General features: G+C 47.5%; 2 protein-coding genes across 2 annotated transcripts in view; one reads left to right on the forward strand and one right to left on the reverse strand.

Moving 5' to 3' along the window:
* CHAF1A (chromatin assembly factor 1 subunit A) overlaps positions 1-1,870 on the reverse strand; it is a 32,920-nt gene extending 31,050 nt beyond the window's left edge. Inside the window, exon 1 of the mRNA XM_079771262.1 lies at positions 1,709-1,870. Within this exon, the coding sequence (XP_079627388.1) occupies positions 1,709-1,760 (52 nt within the window). The 5' untranslated portion in view covers positions 1,761-1,870. The remainder of the gene's footprint in view (positions 1-1,708) is intronic.
* Positions 1,871-4,594: 2,724 nt separating this feature from the next.
* The window catches only part of SH3GL1 (SH3 domain containing GRB2 like 1, endophilin A2), a 45,933-nt gene continuing 38,040 nt past the window's right edge, over positions 4,595-12,487 (forward strand). The window contains exon 1 of the mRNA XM_079772288.1: positions 4,595-4,861. Coding sequence (XP_079628414.1) covers positions 4,817-4,861 — 45 coding nt within the window. The 5' untranslated portion in view covers positions 4,595-4,816. The remainder of the gene's footprint in view (positions 4,862-12,487) is intronic.

Raw genomic sequence — 12,487 nt, forward strand, 5'->3', positions numbered from 1 at the left:
GATGAAAAGTTTACCTGCACCAATAAATAAATAAAAATCTCAAGAAGAGCATCTAATAATATTAAAAATGATGCAAAAATGACCGTAAGTATCTTTAAATATAAGTTTAGAAACTCATACCTGCCAGGAGGTCTGGCTTGGAAAAATCTATGTTATTTTGGGCAATCTATGTATGTTTTGTAAGATACATACAAGTGAATACTTTTTAAAAGCAGACCACGGCTTTCTGAAAAACTCAGCTGTCCATAGATGAAACTTGCCCTCCCTCCTCCCAAGCTTGAAATATAAGGTACCCAGAAGACTCACACTTCCTTTCTACCCATTCCAAGACAATACCATTCTCAAGTTTTCAGTTACCAAAAGCATGGATTCCCACTCCCCCCACTTCAAGTGAAGAATACATAATCTTTAGCCACTTAAATTTATTTTTAGGACAATCACAAGGATTTATTGGTGTGGTCCTGAGTCACTAGCTTTGATGCAAGTGGAACAGAAGTGATGTGGGCCCAGAAGGAAGCTCAGGTCAACCTAAAAAGCGACCCCACCCAGGAATCCAGACTGTTCAAAGATACACACACAATTAACACACACTTACGTATAAACTCACCACTGCTCTTTATTCTGACATTATATCCCTTCTAATTCTACTTGGCATTAAAATATCCTTTCCTTTTATAATAGTATGGTCATAGCAGGTGATGTTCTTTTTGCTTTTTAATTAAACAACCTTACTGAGTCAAATGACTGTCAATGACAATCAGTCCCCCCAACTTAATTATATGAATTTTACTTTGTGAAATTCCCAAATCTGGAAACAATTAGAGCATTGGTCCTGCCCCCCCCCCCCTTTGGCAATACCTGGATATATTTGGTTGTCACAACTGGGGAGGGGGGTCGTTATTGGCATCTAATGGGTGGAGGCCAGGGATGCCGCTTGACACCCTCAAGTGCATAGGAGGGCCCCAAATATCAATAGTGCTGAGGTTGAGAAACCCTGAATTAGTCTAGTTGATGTCCCTAACAGTTCTTAATTCAGTCAACCAACACATATCGGGCACCGACTATGTGCCAAGCATTGTGCCAAGAGTTGGGGATAAAATAGGAGTCAAGCTGGTCAGAGGGCAAGCTCTGTTTCCAGGGCCTGCTAGGTACTAGAAACCCCCATCCCAAGACACTTCATATCCAGCAGGATGAGAAGGCGGGAGTCCCAGCTTCCTGACAATCCCCACCATCCAGGCCCCTTACCTAGACTTGCCCTGACCATCAGACACAACTGTTACGGTCTCCGAGGCCATGTGACCCCGGGTATCAGTTTCCCCACCCGGCCAGAGAGTGGCTGCAGGGTCCAAGTTGCTCAGAGGACACAAAAGCAACCTGCAGACCTGGCCCTTTCGCCTCCCTGGGTCTCAGTTTCCTCTCCTGGCCACAATGACCCGTCACTGCAGAGGGCCCCGGAGGAGTGAACTTAACGCAAAAACACGGGGGGGGGGGGGGGGGGGGAATGGTCGCTGCCCCAACAATAACCTCAAGGAGAGCGCCCTTTGGATCACAAGGGCCTTTATCGGGATTGTAACGACCCCACCAACCGAACATCAGGCTCAAGGATGCGTCCTGGGGCCGGGAGGCCCGTCTGTCCCCAACCACTGGATCGGCCCATAAGGGCCGCTCGCCGCGCCCCCACTACCCCGCCGCGCGGGCCCTAACCGACCTGCGGACGCTCCCCTGGCGCCCGGAACCCCGCACTCCGGCTCCTCCAGCATCGTCCCGGCAGCGGCTCGAGGTCCCCTGGGGCGACGGAGGCGCGGGCTACGCTCCGGCGGCGGCTCCTGCTCGCCCTCCCGCCCGCGCCGCTCCTGCCGCGGCCGCCGCGCTCGTATTTGGCGGGAACCGCGGCGACCCCCGCAGCCCGTGCGCCTATTGGACAAGATGGCATCACGTGAGGCCCCGCCTCGGGAAATGGGGAGCGCAGGAAGTATCCTCGCGAGATCCGTGGCTTCCATTCCTCCCATAGCTCCCCTATTGATATTCCCGCGGAGAAGCGGGCTTTCTCTGGGCGGATCGTGGGAAGAAGGTGTTCTGCGATTGGGGGTGGGAGGTGTCAAGCCAAGAGATCAACACTGTGATTGGCTAAGTGCGTGGGACTTAGGAGGAGGGCGGTCCAAGGCTCTTACGTCATGACGAAACGTTTTGCGTAGGGTGCAGGTGACAACCTGAAACTGCAATTTAGGTGAGGATTGAAGTTGTGAGTTTATTCTATTTGGATATCGGCTGAATATAGCAACACCAATTAAGTCTACAAATTACTGCCCCCCGGTGGTTCAATTCCCAGTCAGTGCACATGCCGGGGTTGCGGGCTTGATCCCCCGTAGGCCGTGCAGGAAGCAGCCTATCCCATCCATTTTTCTATCTCTATCCCTCTCACTTCCTCTCTCTCTAAAAATCAATAAAAACACATTTTTAAAAAAGATTATAAATTACTTTTTATATGAACAAAAATAAAATAAAATATGGGCAGCATTTGATATGCACTAAACATATTCAGAGGGAATGAATGAAATAAATGTTTCTGGTTTAATCCTCAGAGTTTTTGCACACGCTGTTTCTTGCCTAGAAAACTCCGCACCTCTTTTCCTGGCTAATTTCCACCCAACTTTCAGATCTTAGACTGGCACCCCAACAAGAAGTGCCTATAATTTTTTTAATATGGAACACCTCACGAATTTGCGTGTTATCTTTGCGCGGGGGCCATGCTAATCTTCTCTGTATCGTTCCAATTTTAGTATATGTGCTGCCGAAGCGAGCACATATACATTCTTCTTCTTCTTCCTCCTCCTCTTCTTCTTCTTCTTCTTCTTCTTCTTCTTCTTCTTCTTCTTCTTCTTCTTCTATTACAGCTTATTATATTCTGGCAGTACGCAATGATTTAGACCAGTGGATCACCATTGAGACTGCCCATCATTATTACCTGGGTGTTTTTTCAAACCATTCATAATAACCCTTTCAGGATCTTCAGGAGGGAGGTTGGGGCTTGCATACTCTGAAACAATCCTCTGATCTAGTCCAGTACCTTCTGTTTAGGCATTTGGAAACTTCCAGTAACCTGTTGCTGCAGAAAATTACCCAAATCTGTCAGGAATTTCAGCACTGAAGCTGCAAGCACTTTAGCTCTAGTCACGTTCTTGTTCCTCTATTTGGATTCATTTACTCATTCTGACTCATTATTAATTTCCAATTTATTCAATACATTTTCTGTTTTAAATTTAATTTTTTTCGTTTATCCTCACCCAAGGATTGACAAAAATATTTTCCATGGATTTTTAGAGAGAGTGGGAGGGAGAAGGAGAGAGAGAGAGAGAGAGAGAGAGAGAGAGAGAGAAACATGTATGTGAGGGAGACACATCAGTTGGTTACCTTACACACCCAATAGGGGCTGGGGATCCAGCCTTCAATGGAGGTACATGCCCTTCAGTCAGCGGGCGGATGCTCTAATTACTGATCCAAACTGGCTAGGGCTCAATACATTTTCATCAATAAGAATTGATTTTAAGTCATCAATATGCCCTGGCCAGTGTGTCCAGTAGTTAGAGCATCCACTCCTGCACGGAAGGGTCGCGGGTAGGATACTGGGTCAAGGGCAGGTACTTGGGTTGCCAATTCGCTCCCTGTCCCCAGGAAGCAACCAATCGAAGTGTCTCTTTCACATAAATATTCTGTCTCTCACCCTCCCTCCCTTGCACTCTCTCTCTGAAAAGCAATGAAAAAGAAATATCTTCAGGTGAGGATTAAAAAAAAAGTCACTATCAATAAACATGTTGAATCCGGGAAGGCTTACTGGAAGAGGCGATATTCCAAGCAAATTCCTGTTTAATACACAAGACAATGGGGAGCAATATTAGGGAAGAATGTGCAAGATAGGAACATTAGCAAAGGCCCACAGCAACAGGTATCCTGAACTGTAGAAGAAGAAGAGAGCCCCCGAATCAGAGGGTGGATGGGGGCCAAATTATGCAAGCTTTGTAGGCCATATTATGAAGTTGGGAGCGTATTCTGAGGGCAGTAGGTAAGCTTTAAACGGGGAACCATGATCTGAATCCTGTTACAAAAGCATCTTTCTGGCCTCCTGATAGGGGATAAATTGGAGAGGAAAACTCGAAGATGGGCACAACAGAGCGGAAGTTGGTGGGATGGTTTGGTCAGGGCGGAGGACAGTGGAGATAGTGGAAAGGAGATAGAAGCGACACCCTGATATCTGACTTGGGCAACTGACTGGATGAACACGGGGCAGGGTTCTAGGTAGGATGGTAAGGACTAAACGACCCGAATGGTGGAATTCGGTATAGCTGAGATTAGTAAACAGTTATCTGGAGATTTATAAACCCAGTCAGTCTCCCAACCTCTCCAGAAAGTTTTAAGCGCCTTTCCCAAGGCGTTAGATAGAGCCACCTCCCAGCTTCTAGGGGTCGCTGCAGCCGCCCTGGCCGCTCTAGACTCTCCCCGGTCCACTCGCTGGCAGAAGCGGCCGCTCCCGAGACAGGCGAAGTGCGCGTGCGCTGTCCGGCTGGCAGGGTGCGTGCGCATGCTCAGACCCGGCCGGCGCCGGAAGTGTGCGGTTGCCATGTAATATCCTGGCCGCGCGGGCGCGAGAGGGGCTGAGGCTGCGCCCGGGCGGGCGCGGAGCTGGCGTGAAGGCTGCGGAGGCGGTGCCGACGGGGCCAGCTGAAGCGCGCGGGGGCTCGGCGGCGCCCGGGAGCCTGTCGCTTGCGCTGTTTCTCCGGTTCGCTGGGTCCCAACGGGAAGTACGACGGCGGAAGGCAGAATGTCGGTGGCGGGGCTGAAGAAGCAGTTCTACAAGGCGAGCCAGGTGAGCGGAGGGCGAGCTCCCGGACCCCGGCTTTCCGGAATGAGGGGCCAGGCTAGGCCCGGCTCTGGTTCGGGAGCGGGCCGGGGACACCAAGGGGGCGGCGTTGGCGCGTGTTCCTCGCAGAGTCGGGAGAGCCCAGGAAGGCCGGGGGCTTCGTGCGAGGTGGTCCAGATCCTGCCCGCCTTGTGGGCTCCAGTCTCCTTGAGAAGGGTGGATAGACCCCAGAGAGGCCCTCAGAGGTTGATCTGGGATGTGGATCCCACCCCCTTTCCTCCCCTCTAAAAGGGCAGGGACGGGGAAAGACAAAGGGAAGAAACAGGACTCTTGCCAGCTAGTCCAGGGAGAGGAAAAATTTGTGTCTAGATCAATTCTTTAAAACCAACAACAGAAACCCGTTGGATGGACCCGGTACAAAGTTGAAAGGGTAAAAAGTCGGTTCCTCACTCCAGTCTGTCAGGCATTCAGACCATCTACCCTAAGACAAGGACTGTCACTGACGACTTATGTCTCTTTTCAAAGATATGTGTCCGCCTTTCCTTTAAAAACACACACAGGTAGTGTAGCATAGTCTACAGCAGGGGTGGGGAACCTTTTTTCTGCCAAGGGCCATTTGAATATTTATAACATCATTCGCTTAATATAATTCACTTAAAATAAATTTATGTTGTTATGAAAAAAACCTCCTGGATTTGTTGAATTTCGAGTCCTACCTGCAGGTGCCTTGGTAGGGCCAGATTAAATGATTTCTCCCACGGCGGGAAGTTCCCCACTCCTAGTCTACAGAGTCCTGTGTTCTTTGAGTTTTTTGTTAAATGTGTCAGAATTCTCCACCTCAGGTCACTCTCTGTTGGGAGGGGGTATTCTGGGCACTGTGGGGTATTACGCAACATCCCTGGCTCAAGGCCAGGAGCACCCCCAGGCGTGACATCCACAAATGTCTCCAGTCCCTGCCAATTGCCCCTGGGGAACCCCATCTTCCCCCTGCCCCAGCGTTACTGCACTAGAACATAACCCTAGAGCTTCTTGGATCTTTTTAGTAGATTCCTGGTTGTCCGTTCTATGAAGTGTACCATAATTCGTTTAATCAGTCCTCTATTGATGGTTGTTTAGATTGTTTCCAGTAGTTTTCTGCTACGGTGAATAGACACTATCTTTGCTCACAGAGGGGATTGGATTTATAGGGTAAATTCCCAGAAATGGAATGCTGAATCCAAAAATGTATGTGTTTTACATGTAACCAATTGTGTAGGTTTTGTAGAAAGTTGGGGCAAGAAGCCTAAGATTCCTTGAATTCTGTTGGTCCCTGCATCCCAGGTTATGAACCGTAGGTGTGCAGTTTGTGTGGATAGACTCCCTGGAGGACTGAGCGCTAATCTTAGGAATTGTTTGGGCCTTGCTGGCAAACCTGACTGTACTCCTGATTTGAAGAGATCCATTGGGAGGAAAGAGAAACAAATCTCTAGTAACACACAGCTGGTATCTTTTTTTTTTTTTAATCTTCACCCAAGGATATTTTCCCCCATTGATTATTGGAGAGAGTGGAAGGGAGGGAGGGAGGGAGGGAGGGAGAGAGGGAAAGAGCGCGCGAGAGACGCATCAATGTGAGAGAGATACATCCATTGGTTGCCTGTCATACGTGCTGCAAACGGAGTGAGGATCAAACCTGCGACCCAGGTACCCACCTTGACCAGGAATCAAACCCGAGACCCTTCAGTGAGCGGGTTGGGTTGATTCTCTAACCACTGAGAACACCCGCCAGGCCACAGCTGGTATCTTATCCGTTAAGAGGAAAAATCACAACCCTAGTGGTTGTCTAGGGCTAAAGACATTTGGGGTCAGTCTGTAGACCCCAGATGATGGCTAAACCCTCGAGGAGAAAAGATTTAATCTAGAGCAGGGGTAGGAAACATCCGGTCCTCTGGCCAAATCATTTGGTCTGGCCCTGCCAAGGCAACCACAGGCGGGACTTGAAATTCAGTAAATCTAGGAGTTTTTTCATAGCAACATAAATTTATATTAAGTGAATTATATTAAGTGAATGATGTTATAAATATCCAAATGGCCCTTGGCAGAACAAAGGTTCTCCACCCCTGATCTAGAGGGATTCTAGGATTGTTGTTGAGAGTACAGCCCTTTGCCCTAAAAGGATGAAATTAAGTGACCTGGCTCTAGGTTAGACCCCTGCTCAGCAGGCATCAGACCCCCATGTGCTTGACTGGAGTACCTGAGGAAGCTGCTCACTGTCTTGGGCCCGGTGTAGTTCCTCCTGCAGAACTGATGTCTCCATAAGTCTTGGAAGAATTATAGGACTACTTTGTTTTCTCACATAGACAGGTCTCTGGAAAGCCCTCCCTACCCCACCCCCAGAGCCCGTGCTGGTGGTCCATCCCATCCCAAATTAGCTGGGCCTCTCAGGCCAGCCACCAGAGCCTTTTCTCTCAAGGGGAAACAGGATGCCTACATTCAGATCTGTGAGAAGTGCTTTGAAACCTGGAAAACACAATGCACTGTATATTAGTGGTTTGCATCAATTTATTATCTGAGGCCCAGCCCCAAAGAATTGCAGCAATGGCCATATCCTAATCTGAGAGCAATTCCATGTTGAATTGTGCTCTCAGGAATCACCCTGGCTGTGTTCCATTCTCTTCTGCAATAGTTTCCACAGTCCTCCAGCATCTCCATTGTTCATCTGGCCTTGTCCAACTCTCTGTATGTTTCTTTTCTCGATCTTAAGAACACTATCTTTCATCCTCTTCTGTGCCCTCAGAATAGGGTTGTCTGTTGAAAAGTAATGTAGTAATAATTAATATTTATTGAATTCTTAGTGTGAACCAACAATATGCTTTAAACCAGTTGATCTCAACTGGCCTCACTTATCTGGCCTAAGGGTTAATATATTCCCCTTTTTACATAAAAAGATTTGTGGACATTTATCTTCCTGTCGAGAACAGTGCTTTTCAACCAGGGCCACTTCCACCCTCCAGGGGACATTGGCAATATTGGGAGACACTTTGGTTGTCACAACTTGGATTGGTACTGGTATCTAGTGGGAGGAGGCCTGGGATGCTGTTCAACACCCTACAATGCACTGGGCAGGCCCACACACCAAGAATTCCCTGGACCCAAATGTTAGTAGTGCTGAAGCTGAGAAGCCCTGCTTTAAGGTTTGAGAAAAGTGAGGATAATTATACCCCTCCCCACAAATCACTTTGGGGCCATTCTTGTGGTAGCTGCCTGCTTTTCTCAGTTTTTAAAACATAGATAACCACATATACACAGATGGGCATGTACATAAAACCCAGCATCCAGTTCCCAAATCTTTAGAACTCCAGTGTCTTTGGCATCTGCTATTTTTAAGAAGGAATAAGTTTGCATCATTGCTTCTCAGCCAGGAGTGACTAACCCTGCCTTCTTTCATCTCCTCCCATGCACCTTCCTGGGAACATTTAGCAATGTCTGAGACAGGTTTGGGTTGTCACTACTTGGGGAGAGGGTGCTACTGGCATCAAGTGGGTAGAGGTCAGGGATGGTTGCTAAACATTCTACAATGCACAGGACAGCCCTCCCCACAACAAAAAAATTATCTGGCCCAAATGTCAGTAGCACCAAGATTGAGAAATCCTGCTTTGAAACAGGTTCTTGATTTCAAAGACTTATAACAGTGTTGTTTCTAAATTGAGAAATAGAAGCCAGGTGTATGTGTGAGAGAGAGCTAGATTTGGCTCCAGGAATAGAGAAACTTGTTTTCTAGCAGGTGAATCTATGATGTTAATTAAAATTTTCTATTTTCATTGATGATATTAGCAACAAACCAGTTACTAGTACAGGCACACCTGTTTTGTTGCACTTCAGAGATGTTGCATTTTTTATAAATTGAAGGCAAGCCCCTCACTCTCCACCCCATCCCAAGCAAAAAGATTATGACTTGCTTTATTGTGGTGCTGGCTTTATTGTGGTGGTTTGGAACCCAACCTGCAGTATTTCCAAGGTCTGCCTATATCTGGCAGTATGTTGGAAAATTCCACACCATTTCAATATCTTAGGTGAAAATTTTCAGGTCTTGCAAAAAAATCAGTTTGGGCTTGAGTGGGGGGTTTGTGAGTTTTACTTCTTATTATGAATTGGCCACTGCCTGGGTTGCAGGCCTGGGCTGAGGAAAATTGAATAATCTATATAGGAAAGCAGTAAAATAAATAGGCATCTGTCCTGGGCATCATTTTGGTCCAGAGAGAACCTGCCTGTCTCATGCCCACTCCCTCAGTAGCTCTCTGATACTTAGGGGATGGTGCTTTTATATGCATATTTCTGGGAAACTGCAGAGGGTAAAGGAACTTTACTAGTCAGATCTAAACTTGAAAGTTCATTTCTCATTGTCGTGTGTGTTTGGGTGACATTAATTTCCAGACCTATACTGCTAACTGGTTTTCTGATAACTCTTGTGGCTGGGTTGTGGAGAGATCTGAAAGTGTAACTAGGGATAGAGCTGGAAGCTGCCTGGAATGCTGGCCTGACTTTTCTTTTCTTTTTTTTTTTTTTTTTTTTTTGGTCTGAAAGGAGGGGGAGAGTTTGGACTGAAATATTGGTTTTGTCTGAGTTAGGAGGAAAATTCACACCACCATATCCCATAGCTTTGAAGTTTGTTGGGTACTTGCTAGCTTCACACACACACATCCACACCCACCCTCACTCCTTTTGTGCCTAGGAGGAAAGATTGAACTTCCCGTGAGAGGCATGGGTCGGGGGAGGCCTTGGGGATTTTGGGAGATGTGGTTAGTGTTTGGAATGGCCGCAGATAGCGTCTGCACTGACCTATTTTTTAAACCTCAGTTTGTGAAATAATGCTTTTGATTTCCTAGCAAAGTGCTTGGCCTGTTAAGTAATAATCATGAAATGATTTTAAGATACAAAAATCTGGAACTTATAACCCCTTTACATCTCAGCATGAATAAAGGTGTGGAACTTAGGGCTGGGAATGAGAGGTGACAAACAAGGTCTGGAGAGTGGGGTCCCTACCCCAGGTCCTTGAGTTCAGCAGCTGTGGCTCAACTCCTGAAGACCATTTTTCTTGGGGTAGCAGGCATGGGATGGGTTTTGGTCTGTTGGGATGTCCACTTGTGGTTGGAACTGGAAGCCACGCTGCTGGTTCAATCTGTAAGAAGACCCTTGACTTAGCCTTGTCCCTTTGGGACCCTGGGTGGAGATGTTCTCATCCTGCTATGTCAGTGGACAGGCTGGGTCACTCCCCCCACTGCCTGGGTGGAGTAACCAGCCTGTTTTAGGCTGAGCTGGGAGATACAAAAGAGGTTTGAGACTGTTCTTTCCTAAAGGAACCAGGGGCCTCTTTAAACCTCACACCCACCCACTCTCACCCCCCACTTCCCAGGTCTATCTGTAAAAGCGGGTTAACCTGCCTTGGCCGAGTGCCTCAGTTGGTTGGAGCTTCATTCTGTACACCAAAAGGTTGTTGAGGGCACATAATCTCGGTTGTAGTTTCTTTCCCAGTTGGGCACGTATAGGAGGCAACCAATTGATGTTTCTCTCTCACATCGATGTTTCTCTTTCTCTCTCTCTCTAAAATCAATGAAAACATATCCTCTGGTGAGGATTTAAAAAGAGCATGTTGTCCCAGCTGGATAGAGTGTTGGCCTGCGGACTGAAGGGTCCCAGGTTCAATTCTGGTCAAGGGTACATGCCTGGGTTGCAGGCTTGATCCCCAGTAGGGAGCATGCAGGAGGCCGCTAATCAATGATTCTCTCTCATCACTGATGTTTCTATCTCTCTCTTCCTCTTCCTTTGTCTCTAAAATCAATAAAAATATACTTTAAAAAAAAAAAGAGCATGTTGACCTGACCTCTTTCACAGGACCCACTGTTCGCAGTCACAGAGGCACTCTGTCACCATGCAGCATCCTGCCCATTCTTGTTATTAACAGACGAGAACTAAGGGGTCATGACATTCACATTCTGATTCCAACACTGTGACTGCTGAATATGAGGCCAAAAGTTCACCTCTGACTCAGAATCTTGTGTATATTAAAGACCAGTTCAAAAGGAAGAGAAAAACACACACACAGTTCAAGTGCCATGGAATCTAATTACCCTGGGTGTGTTTTAAGGCAAAGTCATAGGACACTTAATTATATTCCGTGTGCCACTTAATAACAGCCTGTGAGGTTAGGTGTTTTACAGTCTCTCCATGTTCAATTTCAGAAATTGGGGGCGTCACATTTTTGAGACCCCAGAATTATCTAAGACTTAGCAATGAACCAAGAAAATCCTGCTGTTCACCCACCCACCTAACCACATCTGAGCGTACTTAGTGCATTTGGAGCTGGAGCTCACCCTTTTGCACTTACGTAGTCCACATGTGTGTCTGTTTGCTCTTTTCCTCAGAGGAAGAACTTGTAGGTTGTGATCAGGCTTGCCATTTGCCTCCGACGTGTGTGTCCCTGGCCTTTGGTTCAAGGACATAGGCCAGATAGCTCTGCCTTGGCCCCTATCTCAGCCCTTCTTTTCGGTGCTGCAAATATTTTAGAACTGATCCAGTCTGGAGAAACTTAGTTTTTAATTTAGGGTGTGCAGCCAACTTCCTCTTTAGGATTTCAGAGGCAACTGCAAGTTTTAGCACTGTGGGGAGACTGGGTGAGCAGCCAGGAGGAAAGTCAAATTGTTTCTGTTTCAGAGGCCCTAGGCGGGGTGAGGTTTCTAAGCTTTAGAGGAAGGATATATTTACCGGTAATGCTGAAACTTTTAAGCCACAGGCCTCTTTGCCCCAGGGGTTAGGAGCCCATTGAGGTGATTCTACACCCTGTGCTCAAGTCCTAATGGCCTTTTAATGTGCCTGGTGAAATGTTAGGGGTGGTTTGTTCCTGTTCTTTTTTAAAGCTGTCCCTGGAAAGCTGGGTGGAAGAAAGTGTCAGAATGTGGCAGCAGCTGGCTTCTCTCTTCTCCCCGAAATCCTCTCTCTCCCCCTCCCTCGTCTTTCACAGGGCTGGATTTGGCAGTCACTTCCCAGAAAGCAACTTCCCATCTTCCTTTTCTGCTAGCTCCTAGAAAAACCTGCTGACTGGGCTCTGAGAGTGGGGTCAAGCAGACACTCCAGCCAGCAGGAAAAGAGCTGTGCGATTTCCTCTGAATATCAGTGCAACTTCCTCTGGTGGACCTGACTCAGCATCTGTACCCTGCCTGCTTTGGAAAGGGCTGCTGGGATTTCCACACCTGGGCATAAATTCCTCTGGTGAGCATCATGCTTGGTGTATAGCAACCATAGTCTCGGCAGCGCTTGCTGTCACAGGAGATGCTGTCATAACCCGAGGGTGTGAGATGCCCTGTCTGCTGGGCAGCTCCTCCTGTCCTTGGCCTGGTGAACATGAGTTCATCCTCGAAGTGTCCCTCCAGCTTTTTCATGTGGTGTCTTTCTGAGCCTCTGAGCCCTCATATCCCCTATCTCCCAGTTTCACGGACTCCTGTGCAGCAACTTCTCAGTAGAGGACTGAAGTAGACTTGGGTGACTATTCTGTTATCCTTGTCACTGGATTATAACATAAGCTCTTTGCAATCAGGGACCATGTTTTCTGCCCACTGCTTTGTGCCCAGGAACTCAGTAAATACTAGAGGAATGTTTGCC

The sequence above is a fragment of the Cnephaeus nilssonii genome (genome assembly GCF_951640355.1).
Source record: "Cnephaeus nilssonii genome assembly, chromosome: 5".
Lineage (NCBI taxonomy): Eukaryota > Metazoa > Chordata > Mammalia > Chiroptera > Vespertilionidae > Cnephaeus > Cnephaeus nilssonii.